At 42.9% G+C, this 12,688-nt stretch overlaps 1 protein-coding gene and 1 long non-coding RNA gene across 5 annotated transcripts in view; one reads left to right on the forward strand and one right to left on the reverse strand.

Annotated features, from left to right (window-relative positions):
• The first annotated feature begins 944 nt into the window (after positions 1-944).
• Positions 945-12,688, forward strand: part of LOC112467126 (AT-rich interactive domain-containing protein 4B) — a 33,138-nt gene continuing 21,394 nt past the window's right edge. For all 4 annotated transcript variants that reach the window (XR_003042215.1, XM_025035606.1, XM_025035609.1 and 1 more), the window contains exon 1: positions 945-1,574. Coding sequence is in view for 3 of the 4 variants with exons in the window: in XM_025035606.1 (XP_024891374.1) it covers positions 1,569-1,574 (6 nt within the window). In the remaining variant the exon portion in view is untranslated. The remainder of the gene's footprint in view (positions 1,575-12,688) is intronic.
• Positions 4,067-5,891, reverse strand: LOC112467127. Its single transcript, XR_003042216.1, has 4 exons — positions 5,240-5,891; positions 4,945-5,160; positions 4,704-4,837; positions 4,067-4,627 (listed from the first exon to the last, which is right to left on the reverse strand). It is a non-coding gene; the product is annotated as an uncharacterized LOC112467127 (long non-coding RNA).

The raw sequence follows: 12,688 nt of genomic DNA on the forward strand, positions 1-12,688 counted from the left end.
AGCTCTAAATCGCACCTTTTAAGGCCATTGCACGTAACAAAGTTTTAGTCATAATCGTAAGGCCGTAAGAAAATAGACCAATCGCACTCGATTATTCTTCGAGCTTAAGGAGAATAATCGACTGTGATTGGTCTATTTTCTTACGGCCTTATGCCCGTTCTAGACTGGAGGATGAGCCGACTCTCGGCTCATCCGAGTGAGTGGTGTAGACGGGAAAAAATCTATAGTTTATGTATAGTTTATGTCACGTACACTATAGAAGGCGGATGAGCCGAGAGTCGGCTCATCCTCCAGTCTAGAACGGGCATTACGATTATGCTCGGTCTACAATGAATGTCGGAAGTCGGAGTCGTAAGAAATTGACCAATCACAGTTCATTATTCTTCGACCGCAAGAAGAATAATAGATTGTGATTGGTCAATTTCTTACGACTCCGACTTCCGACATCCATTGTAGATCGGGCCTTATGACTAAAACTTTTAGCGAATTCGGGCGCTTGCACTAGTGCACAGTTAAGGGCCATCTACAATGAGTCGCAGTCGCAAGAGTCGTAAGAAATTGACCAATCACAGTTTATTATTCTTCGACCGCAAAGAGAATAATAGACTGTGATTGGTCAATTTCTTACGACTTTTACGAGTGACTTACGACTGCGACTCATTGTAGATGGCCCTTAACGTGCAATGGCCTTAATGCTGGGTCTACAATGCGAGTCGTAAAGTCGTGAGTCGCAAGAATTGACCAATCACAGTCGATTATTCTCCTCAAATTCGACTGTGATTAGTCAATTCTTGCGACTCACGACTTTGCGACTCGCATTGTAGACCCAGCATTACGTTCATAAACGTATTCGTTTCATAACGAACAATTTCAAGAATAGGTATGTATGTACAGGTAGATGGCGTTTTGTTGGCACGCGCCCGGTGTAATGTAAAACTTCAGTCAGTTCAGTCGTTCATCGCTGTTGCACATCCCTGTCCTGCCGATCCCTATCGTCTCGTCTGTCACCCTGTGAAGGCGCATATTCGACGCGCCGTTTCGGTATTGAATCTCTTCGAGTGGCGTGCATTCGCGTTTCGCGTAGTAGAGTGCGAATGAGAAAGAAGTCGCCCGTTATTTCCGAGTGTTCACCGTTCGGCGATAATCCACGTACGGTGTTTATACATACTTACATACGTACATACATACATACGGCACTGAATGGGTCTGTATTGCGCTGTACGTTTGTAACGTACTCCGGAACTCCGGACGGTCCTTTTGACGTACGCGACGACGTATGGATCGTCGCGTTATGATCCAATGAGAGCGGCCGAGTAGTCGGCTGATAAATAGCCTCGTTAAAGTGGAAATGGGCTGGGAACAGAAGCTCTGGCTCATACGCATTCGTGTCGCGAAGTGCTACGGAGAGTGCCGTTTTCTCGAAGCGGGTCAGTCTGTGCCATACTGCTGCTTTGCCTGCACGCGATTCTCGTTATCGGAACAGACGATGTAAGGATCTGCGTGCGTTTGTTCTGATGTCTTTCAAGTGCATCTAATCCGATTGAATTAACGCCGTGGAGCTCTAAAAGATGCTGGTGAGTAAACAGACGGGAGAGCGTAGCGCAACGTAGAGGTCGTAGAGTGTGATAGTAGTGGCGGGTGGCGGCAGCAACAACGATCAACGATAGCCACGGGAGCTCGCGCTTCGTTCCGTATATGTGCATGTATATGTATGGCTTGTCCTCGTGTTCTCTCATTTTCACGCAGAGTCCGTTATGACATACTGCGTTAATGCGTTCGCACTTCTTACATTTCCATTACATTTCTCTATCTGACTCCATCTCTCTCTGCCTCGTACCAGTTGTGTACCTATCTTTGCGCGCGCGCAAAACTACGACATATGCATCTATACCCGTCTACCTTTACTCCTTCCTCTCTCTCTCTCTCTCTCTCTCTCTCTCTCTCTCTCTCTCTCTCTCTCTCTCTCTCTCTCTCTCTCTCTCTCTCTCTCTCTCTCTCTCTCTCTCTCCCTCTCTCTCCCCCCCTCTCTCTCTCTCTCTCTCGCTTTTTCTTTTTGTCGTTTGAGTATGAGCTCGATGCAAATCTCCTATCTGATGCAATACTGTCACTCACAGGAAATATGGAGGACTTCGTAAAGTCTGGAAACTTTATTAGTTTTCTCTCGAGAATGAGTAGGAATTGTAGGAAAACCTGACGTAGATAGTTTGTACTTTCTAGACGCGAAAAGCGCTTGCGTGAAACAGCTACCAAAGCGTACACATCTAGTTATCGTTAGCTTAACTTTTTTTTCATATATATTTTTCATATATCTTTTACACTTTTATTAAGCCCCTTGCACAATGCCAAGCAACAGGCAATAGGAACAGGAAATAACAAAAAAATCGTTAATTACAATCTAAAAAATTCGAATGCTATGATTGGTTGGCAACTGGCAATAGGCACAGAATTTCCAACGTGACGGAAACTTTGTGTCTATTGCCTGTACGTTTATGCGAGCGTTATTTCTGTAGTAACTTACGATAATTCCTTCGCGTAAACGGGATTTTGTAGTAACTTACGATAATTTACTCCGCATAAACGGGTGAATTATCATAAGTTACTACAGAAGTAACGCTCGCGTAAACGTAGTATGTGTCACTATTTATTCTGCATTTATATATGATTTTCGATTTCTATTCCCTGTTCCTATTGCATGTTGCCTAGCATTGTGCAAGGGGCTTTATACTTGTATTCTTTACTCCATTGCTCTCTGTGACGCAAGCATAGAATTAATTGGGCTTTTTTAAATTATTATTAGGACATATGTTGTATATTGTATGTTGTATATTATTTTATTTTTTGTGAGATAAAAATCAGTTAATCTATAAACAGACTTAAAATATGATTGGGAGAAACAAACGTATATATTGACGTTTAGTTATATTTTGTATTTATTTGAGAATATCTTATTTATTTCTGTGCCCATTTTGTTATTCTTAGTTTTATTCTTTTTTTTATATGTATTATATCTTTTACATCTTGGTTATACTTGTGTTCTTTTCTCTATCGCGCTCTATGTATGATATAAACATACAAGAGTTTAATTACTATTAAGAGCTAAAGCACATAACATGGCATACACGGAGAAAATTTTATAGTAAATATTACTATGGTGTCGCACTAGCTGCGGACCATCGAGGAATTTCAAGTTAAAATACTATAATTATTGTTTTAAAAACGATTAAATAACGTAATTTTTACCATAAACATAGTAATTTAACTTAAAATTCCTCGATGGTCCGCAGCTAGTGCGACACCATAGTAATATTTACTATAAAATTTTCTCCGTGTAGCGATATACGACGGTCGTAGTCCTCAACCTGACAAATCAGGATACGCCAAAGCTTGTGCGTTACTTACGTCCACGACTACGACTGTCATATGTACTTTGGCCCTAACTTTGGGCTGCGTTCGAAAACTTCACTCGGGTGCACACCAGCGTCGCGCGCGTTCTGTATTTGTTCAATTTTTAGTAAGTGACAAAGACAGAACGACGCGGTGTGCACCCGAGTAAAGTTTTCGGACGCAGCCCAAAGTGACCTCCAGAAGGTTTTAGCCATCGGTCATTGTTTGCTAAAAAATTATTAACAAAACAAATTCGTACATAAAGCAGCCTCTTCTTATTGCGAATTATTATTTACGACTATATTATCACAAAATTATATTACCTAACTTAACTCAAGTGCCATGTATTTCAAAAAAAGATGTGAAATCTTCAAATTAAATTACGCCAATTGTAAAGAGAAAATGTAAATTGCTTTGAAAGATAATTAATTGTTATGCAACTATACTTTAAAGAAATAAAACCCAAGTGGTATCTTCGTATTCCTATTCAAGGGTCTTCCTACTCTAACCCAAGTGGTAATAGCTTCTTAATTCTCTTTAACAAATTTTTAATATTACAAAGAATCATTTTAATTACAAAGAATTAAAGAAGTAACAGTACAAAATAAAAATATTTAATTAAAACAAAATAAATAAATTTTTCTTGTAAAAAAACTTGGCGCTGTTAGACTTTGAAATTTAAACATTAAAATTTAAACATTAGTACTAACATTTTTGATTGAATAAAAAAACAATAAACATAATATAGGAAAAAATGCGACAGGAGTAAAAAAGCAGCACCAAGTTTTTTTACAAAAAAAATTTACAAGAAAACGTAGAAACGATTTCCTAATTTGTCTGAGTTATTCGATAAAATGTTCTAGTTTAAATGTGACACTACTTTGTAAAATGTTAAGTTATTGTTTTCTCTACTCTACGATCAATATAGCAATCTTTATAAATTTCTTTCTTTCTAAATATAAATATTCTACACAATCGGAAAACTATTTTACAACATGAGTAAAAAACGAAGTCAAAAAGCGAAATAATCAATTTTGACGCGATTAAAGGGAATCATCAATGATGGCGATTGTATTAAACTCTAGTCCATACTGACTAAGAATCGCGAATTATGCGTAAAAATTGTAGAGTTTCTTGACAACTCTTATGTACAGATGGATTCAAGTGTTTCTGGCTTCATCTGATCCCATGCTACTTGTTCAGCATTTCCGTTCGTTACCAGTTTTTCAGCAATGGAAATTAGCTTAAAAAAATCAATTTTAATTAATTTGCGCATCTGCAAAGAGATTCTCGAAGATTGGAAAATAATAACTACTTACCCCATAATTTTGTATCATAAAATAAATATTTGCATAAATATTAGTTTGAATGCGACTTTCAATCTGAGCTTGAGCACCAACTCCCTTTGAGGAACAATTTTGTACCACATTGTAAGCTTCTGTCGACCATTTACCTGCAAAGGAGTAACATCAAAGTATAATTATATATCCAAAAATAAATAATTTTGAGTAGAGATGTACGTATAATTTGGAAGAATAGTATACGTCAATATATAGTTACCGTTCTTTGGCTGAATATTTGCTAAAAAGATTTCGATGGCTTGGAAGGGTAGGCTCAAATAATTATATATCAATGGCCTACATTACGAATTACTAAACTGCCAGTAACCACCGTGATCGAGTAATCGTACTACGCTTCTCTCTCCCGATGGATCTGGACGTTCAATGCATCCTTTAATCCATTTGTCGCTCCAATATACAGCCACGTAATCATCCTCTACAAAGTAAAACTGTATTGTATAATCAGAATATCCTGATTTCTTTTTTATTCAACGTGTTAAGATTATATCACTTACTGTTCAATACATCTGGAACTGGCAGCAATTCATTGTTATAACAACCAATACATCATGCTGTTTTCCAAATTTTGCAAAAGGAGAAATGATGAATGAGTCGGAAGCTGAACGAAGAGCCAATTTGGCTTGACAGTGTGAGAGATATTAATGTCATTATTAACACTCTCAACCAGGGACAGGGGCCGTTGAATCGGAACATTATACACAACTTCTTCGATCACCTTGGCTATTATCGCGATATATGTTCACGCCAAACCGCATATATAACATTGTGTTATTTTTACATTTAGGAAAATTATTTCATATTAACTCAATAGGCGTTAAACTTGCATACATAAGTGAATCTCGCGTTTTATGTAAAATAAAAAGCCGGTAATCTAACCTATACTACGTTTACGCGAGCGTTACTTAAGTCTGTAGTAACTTACGAACGATACGATAATTCCTCCGCATAAACAGGAGATTTTATAGTAACTACGATGATATCGTTCGTATAAATTACTACAGAAGTAATACTCACGTAAACGTAAACCACTATAATTCCTGTCACATGCACTTATAGTCGCGTAAAAGAGTCACGGTGCGGTCTTGCTTCGCGTCGTATAATAATAGGATAATTACATGTAAATAAATAAAACAATTACCTTGAATCAGAAAATCAGAAAAAATATTAATCGTCGCGTCGCGTAAAGAGTCACGGTCGGTATCGCTCCGCGCGTACTTGACGCGAGACAGGTGAGACACTACCGTGTTAGGTTCTTCTTCTTCTTCTTTTTTCTGCCCCGAATGGATTGCTGGTTCCACAGGAACCAAAGTATCACGCTTTATAACAAGAAATCTGGGGGACTCTCCGGGGAAAGAGTCGCCCTTTTGCCTATTTCTTCTGTTACTCCTCCACGTGTCGATAAAGAGGAGAGCCAAGCTCCATATCAATCAGTTATAAATCGAACTTACAATCATTCAAAAAATTTATAATCACATTTAGGATATTCCTGTTAAGGTTGTTAAAGGGGGTTTTTTTGTTGGTGTCCTCGGATGAGGACGGAGGGGTGCCTTATGCACGAGGCAATTGGCACATATTGTCTAGTCCCGAAAAAGTCAAAACAAACACTATATCACTTTGCCCATGGACTTAATGAATTTAAAAATAATATACAGCACGTCCCAATTTTTAGTCTCAATAAGTCTGAAAATGTCTATCTCTTCCGTAAATCCGGCCTCTCTTAGTTCCGAATCCAAAACGACTCTTCGCTCATCATACAAGCGGCATCTCAACAACACATGATGAATGTCCTCACACTCGCAGCCACACTCGCATCTCTCACTGTCGATATATCCTTTGCGTTTAAGCGATGAACCCAGATTATAATGGTTTGCTCTTAGTTTGTTGATCAATGTAATGAAGTAACGTTCCGCTTTAACCCGTTGTGGTCACATGGGGTCCAGTGGACCCCAGGCTTTTTTTTTTTTTTTTTTTTTCCAAAAGTATACTATTTTGAAAGTAAAACGCACAAAGTTTTTTTACTCTATCTCAAAAAATTTTGATGAATATTTTTGTAAAAAAAGTCAAATTTCTCGAAAAAAATTTTTTTTTCTCGCGTTTTTTCAACATAAAAAAATTTTTTAAATTATTGGATTATCAAGAGGAAGTCATAAATTAATTCCAGTTCAAGGTTTGAGTCGATACATCAAAAAGAACGCAAATGGAAACTGTTGTGGGGTCCATTGGACCCCGTGTGACCACTACGTTATTTTTAAGAGGTGTGACCACAACGGGTTAACCTTACTGAACCACGGTCTCGTGGCTTCTCTGTCATAAAATAAGTCGAAGTAGATGGCGCCCTTGTGTTGTGCTTCTCGCAAAATCGATGACTGGGTGGCCTCCCATGTCTCCTTCCTTACCACCGCCAGTAGGTCCCCCACCGGAACGGTGATGGTGGGATCCGCCTCCTCTTCTGCCGCTTGCTTAGCCAATCCGTCGGCCAGTTCGTTACCCAGAATTCCCACGTGCGCGGGAATCCATGCAATAACGATCCTCTTACCACTGAATCTTTCTAAATTGTATATAAGGATTCTTGATTCCGTGATGTATTTATTCTTGTGTACATTTAAGTGTTTGTTATGAATAGATTTAACAACCGCCTGACAATTTGTCAGAATCATTGCCTCACCCTTTCTCCACTGTCTCTGGTGCCACAAAAGGAGAAGCGCAGAATAAAAAGCAAATGCCTCAGCGGTGAAAGAGGAACATAGCTTCGGCAGACTCATATTGTACACATCCTCCTGATCACAAACTATGCTGGCTCCAGTAGATACGGATGAGTCGCCAAATGAGCCATCCGTAAATATAATCTTAGGGTCCACCCCCAGATCATGTTTCTCCCTGATCTTGTCGATGAGAGATTGATCCGAAAATTTCTTGCTCTTCCTCAATACTCTAGTCGACAGATCAATCGTAGGTTTGAAAGTGTGAGCCCCAAATGACCCCCGAAAAATCTCAAATTTATCCATAGGACCAATGAGCTGTCTGTGCCGAGCAGATCTCCATATTTCCGACAAAAGCGAGGGCCTGTAGGCAGGTTGTCTATATCGGACATAGTTCTCTCCGTCCAACAAGGTGCGTAGCTTGTCGCATAGACCATTACGATTATATGCCATTGCCTTGTTTACAAAATTCGTGCCCAGTAAAGTCGCACGATCTCTCAAGTATCTGACTTTAGCCTCAGCGATTAGCACATTATTTGGCGTGGAATTTCTGTATCCCAACGCGGTCCGGATTCCCAAAAATTGTGCTCTCTCCAATTTGAGTTGTAACGAATGCTCTCTGGGGAAAAAAGCGAAGCTGCCATAATCCGTAATTGACCTCACCAGGCTTTTGTATATCATCAGGACCGTGTTCACCTCCATACCCTTGGAAACACCACACAGATATCTAATGATGGAGTTGGCCGGCTCACTTTGCCCCTGATTTCCTGCACCTGTTTGTCAAATTTAAGCTGTTGTCTAGCCACACACCCAGGAATTTGGCAGCCCCGCAATTGACGATATCGCAATCCCCGACTCGAATCTTCATCTGGCGGTCTATGAATCCGCTTCTCGAGAACTCTATGAGGACGGTCTTCTTGGGCTCGAGATCTAGATCCATGTTGCGAAGTCGGACAGCAATGGTGTTCACAGCACGCTGCAAAAGGAGTCGATTCCGCTCACGGTTGGGCCCTCGGACATACAGGCTAATGTCATCGGCAAACTCAACTGCCTCCACGCTCTCCGGAAGGTCGGCGCACAAGTCCCGCGTGTACAACGCATACAGTGCCGGGCTCAAGACGGCACCCTGGGGGAGTTCCCTGTAAACGTAACGATCTATGAGTTCATGAGCATTCACTATAAATCGTACCTTTCTCCGGTATAGCCAGTTGCTTACGAATCTGGCTATGGTGGGGGGACAATTTAGTGCGATCAATTGCGCCAGCATGATACGATACTCCACGCAGTCATACGCCGAGGAGACGTCCAAGAAAGCAGCGAGAGCAAATTTGCCCGCACACAGGGCCATTCTTATATCCGCTACGATCCTAACAAGATTATCAGCGCAGGACCTGCCTTTGCGGAAGCCACTCTGCGACGGACTGAATCTATCCTCCCTCTCGGCCCACCAGACCAGCCTCTTGTTAATCATCCTTTCCATTAATTTCCCGATGCACGAGGAAAGCGAGATAGGGCGGACCTTTTCCCGGGCAACTTTATCTATGAAAACTACTTGGTAATCCAGCCATTCTTCCGGTAGCACCCCCGTGGCTCAGACCCTGTTGAAAATGTCAAGCATGCACTGTTTAGCTGACTCAGGGAGGGCCCTGATCATGCGGTACTCCACACCGTCCATGCCTGGAGCCGAATCCCTCCTAATCATCTCCATCGCCCTATCCAGTTCCGCTCGAGAGAACGAGGATTCCTCCAATTCCTCTTCCGGGCGACATTCGCCGAAGTCCGTAGAAGGGTCAACCCCCACGTACGGAGGGGCAAGTTCATCAATGGAGGATCTGATGACGTCCTCCCTGTTCTTAGTAGGCCAGGAGTTCCGCTCCAAATTCCTTCTGGCGTTCTTCATTATACGCATGGTACTCCAAACATATGACAGACTCGTGAACCTGTCGATCCCACTGCAAAACTTGTCAAAACTAACCTTCTTCTTAGACTTGATGGTGCGTCTCGCTATGGCAGCATCCCTCTTGTACGCCAACCAGTCGTGAAGACTCTTTGACTTCTTAAAGGCAGACAAAGACGACCTTCTGTTCCGAATAACACGGTCGCAATCAGCATCCCAACATTTGTGAGAATGTTTCTTTTTGTCCTGGGGAATGAAAGTAGGGGTATTGCCTGCGCGTCTGCCCGAGGCCACCGTGACCGCATTCCTGATGATATCAATAAATAAAGAGTAATATTGCTCAAAATACTCATATAGCAGGCTCCGGCAAGAAGACAAGGACGAGTCCATCTCACTCTCCACCAATTCACTGAAGCGTTGCCAGTCCGTCTTTTTGGCAGAGAGACGATTTGTGATCTTCTTGTATATTGTCGGGCCTCCGCCAAAAGAGAAGACAATAGGGAAGTGGTCACTTCCCCATGTGTCAGTCATCTATTGGTATGTGATATTTCCTGCAATGCGAGCCGAACCAAAGAGGAGGTCCAGGTTAGTGTCTCGTTGTCCCCTGGAGCCACTGCGAGAGCTAGTATCCGAATTAACGCAGATATATTCCGCGTCGTCCATTATTTCATGTAGAAGATCGCCCCTGCGATCCGTGGCAGGACAGTTCCACGCCATGTTTTTCGCATTTAAATCTCCAAGGAGGATAGTATCTAAACTGCTGTCACCCATGGCATCAAAGATCGGGCTGAAATCGCGTCTGGCCATCGGTTCGTTTGGATGTCTGTAAACCGCAACAATATTAATATTACGGGATAGGTTATTTGTTCTCACGCAAACGACATCGTATCCCACAGGGAGGGCACCCGGAATGGGAACGACGGTAAACTCCACATAATTACGGAGGGATATTGATACCCATCCACTGCCGAGCCTGTTCCTGCCACTCGCGGTTTTAAAGTTAGGAAGGGAGACCTGTACGGGACCAGAACATCTGGTCTCCGTTAGGACAACAACATCGTATTTCGAGCTACGTATGGACATTTCCTCCTTGCAGCCTCGATACCTTCGGCAATTCCAGAGCAGAAGGTTGAATTATGCTGAGGGGGGGAGGGAAGGTCCCCCCAGGCCCATATTTACATGCTCTCTTGTCTTCTTACTGTACGTTACGCTAACATCCTCCGTACCTCGATCATCACCATAATCCCGCGGCCGCCCCGCACACTCCTCGCGCCCGTCACGCATCAATGCATCCATCAGACAATCTCGCGCCGCAGGGAATCTTCTTAATAAAAGCAGGATATTATCCACGACTTCTCTAGCCGTACCTCGCTCTGGGGCGACACACATCTCGTTGGCGTCCCGTTGCACCACCTGAGCCCATGACGCACCACTCCTTCCTGCGTTCGCGGCAAGGCCTCTCCTATCCTTGGTAATGTCCTCACCGCGAACATTAAACTGTCCGAAATAATTCCCTATTTCACCAGGCGGAGCCTGAACTCTGGGTCTAGGTCGAGGAGCATCCCTCCGATCATATGGCGCACGCACCGCGCGAACCTGCTTCTCTCGGTCATCCTCCCTGATGGCCCTCTGAGTCGGTATTTCAGGCCATGTCTCCGGATTCAGCTTGTCCATAGGTTTCACAGGAGCGGGGGCCTCACCCTCAATTATACGCAGGGCTCTATGGAAAGATACATTATGATGGGCCATGACCATGTTAATAATGTTTTTGTTTTTTTTTCATGCGCCGGGCAACCCCGGAATGTCGACTTGTGCTGGCCACCACAGTTATAACAGCACACTGCTTTGTCACACTGGCCGTGTGACCTGTCACCGCAAACAATGCAACGGGTCTCACTCTTGCATGCAGGTTTTGCGTGACCAAATCGAAAGCAATTAAAGCACTGTAGAGTAGGAGGTATAAAAGGTCTTACTCTCAATCCTATGTTGCCGCTGAAGACCGAAAGATCGCGGACTTTACTCGCTTTGAAGGTGATGACTATATTGTCGATAGACACATAGAAAGCAGATCTGGGCAGATTGATCCCACTTGCGGCGATACATTCTCTCGAGCCTAAGAATGTTAGACTTATCCTGAATAGCTTCCCACAGTTCGGGAATCCCTGATGGCCAGTCCGATATAACGCCCTTACAGATAAACGACCGCTGCTCCACATGTGCCTTGATCTTCTGAGTCTGCATCTTGTCTATAATGTCGAGCGCGTGGTTAGCGTCAGTAAATTTATCAAATTCCGCTTCCGCGGAGAAATGATTTAGCATGTCTAACTTGGACGGACATATCTGCAGATCCACGAAGATCATCCAGATTTTAATTTTATTTATTCCTTTTCTGGTTGTGGAATGCTCAGGTGGAAGTCGAATAATAATTTTTGTTTTACCTGAGTTGGTCATGGTCGAATCTCATACCGTAGTGCGTCATTGTTATTGTTTACTGAGTTCTTCTGCAGAGCGAAGTCGATAACATTATACGATTCCTTGTCAATAATAGATTCCACCCGTCCGGCAATATTATCACGCGTCTCGTTGCCCGAGTTCACGTGATCCTGTTGAGTTGAAGGCGTGTGCGCAGCGTGCGCCGTGTCACCACTTATCTGGTTGGGAGGAAGGGTCATTTGATTTATAAAAAGTTCATGGCCCTCCGCGTTCGGAAGCTTGTTTACTACGTTTTCTATCTCCATCTTGTCCTCCCCGTAGCATGAGAAAATATTTCGTTTTATAACAAGTTCTTTGTCCCTCTGTTCTTTCGAGGTTAGGTTACGCTGCAACACACCCGCATCGCGGCCCGAGTCTCGCCGATCTCTAGTTCTAATGTCCTTCACAATATCTTCGAATTCTTCCTCGGAGATGCACGACTTCTTTCTTTTATTTCCTTGCGATTCCTCTCCCGGTCCGCGGAACTCGGCAATCAAGGGCTGGAGGTTATCCAGGCTCGACATCTCGCTAATTATAATTTGATCTCCGCTTCCCCTCCGAAAGGGGAGCAATTAGGACCGAGAACAAGGTCTCCCGAAGAAAACGGGGCTCGCGACACTATATCTCTCGAATATAGAATATACTCTTACTCGCTTATCAAGACGTCGATACGGACGAAGAGCGCTCGCAAAACACTTCCGACTCGCACGGCGGTTCGAGCGGAACCGGTTGTTAAATGACCGTGTTAGGTTAACTGACTGTGAGTCTGTGACAGCGCGCTGAACGCACTGTCTGCACTGCACTGCACTGCGATACTAACGCCGCCAGCCGCCAGTGTCGAAAAAGTGAAAGTGACATTTCTCTGTTATATATAT

Source organism: Temnothorax curvispinosus, unplaced genomic scaffold (genome assembly GCF_003070985.1).
Source record: "Temnothorax curvispinosus isolate PA1 unplaced genomic scaffold, ASM307098v1 QBEX01016913.1, whole genome shotgun sequence".
Classification (NCBI taxonomy): domain Eukaryota; kingdom Metazoa; phylum Arthropoda; class Insecta; order Hymenoptera; family Formicidae; genus Temnothorax; species Temnothorax curvispinosus.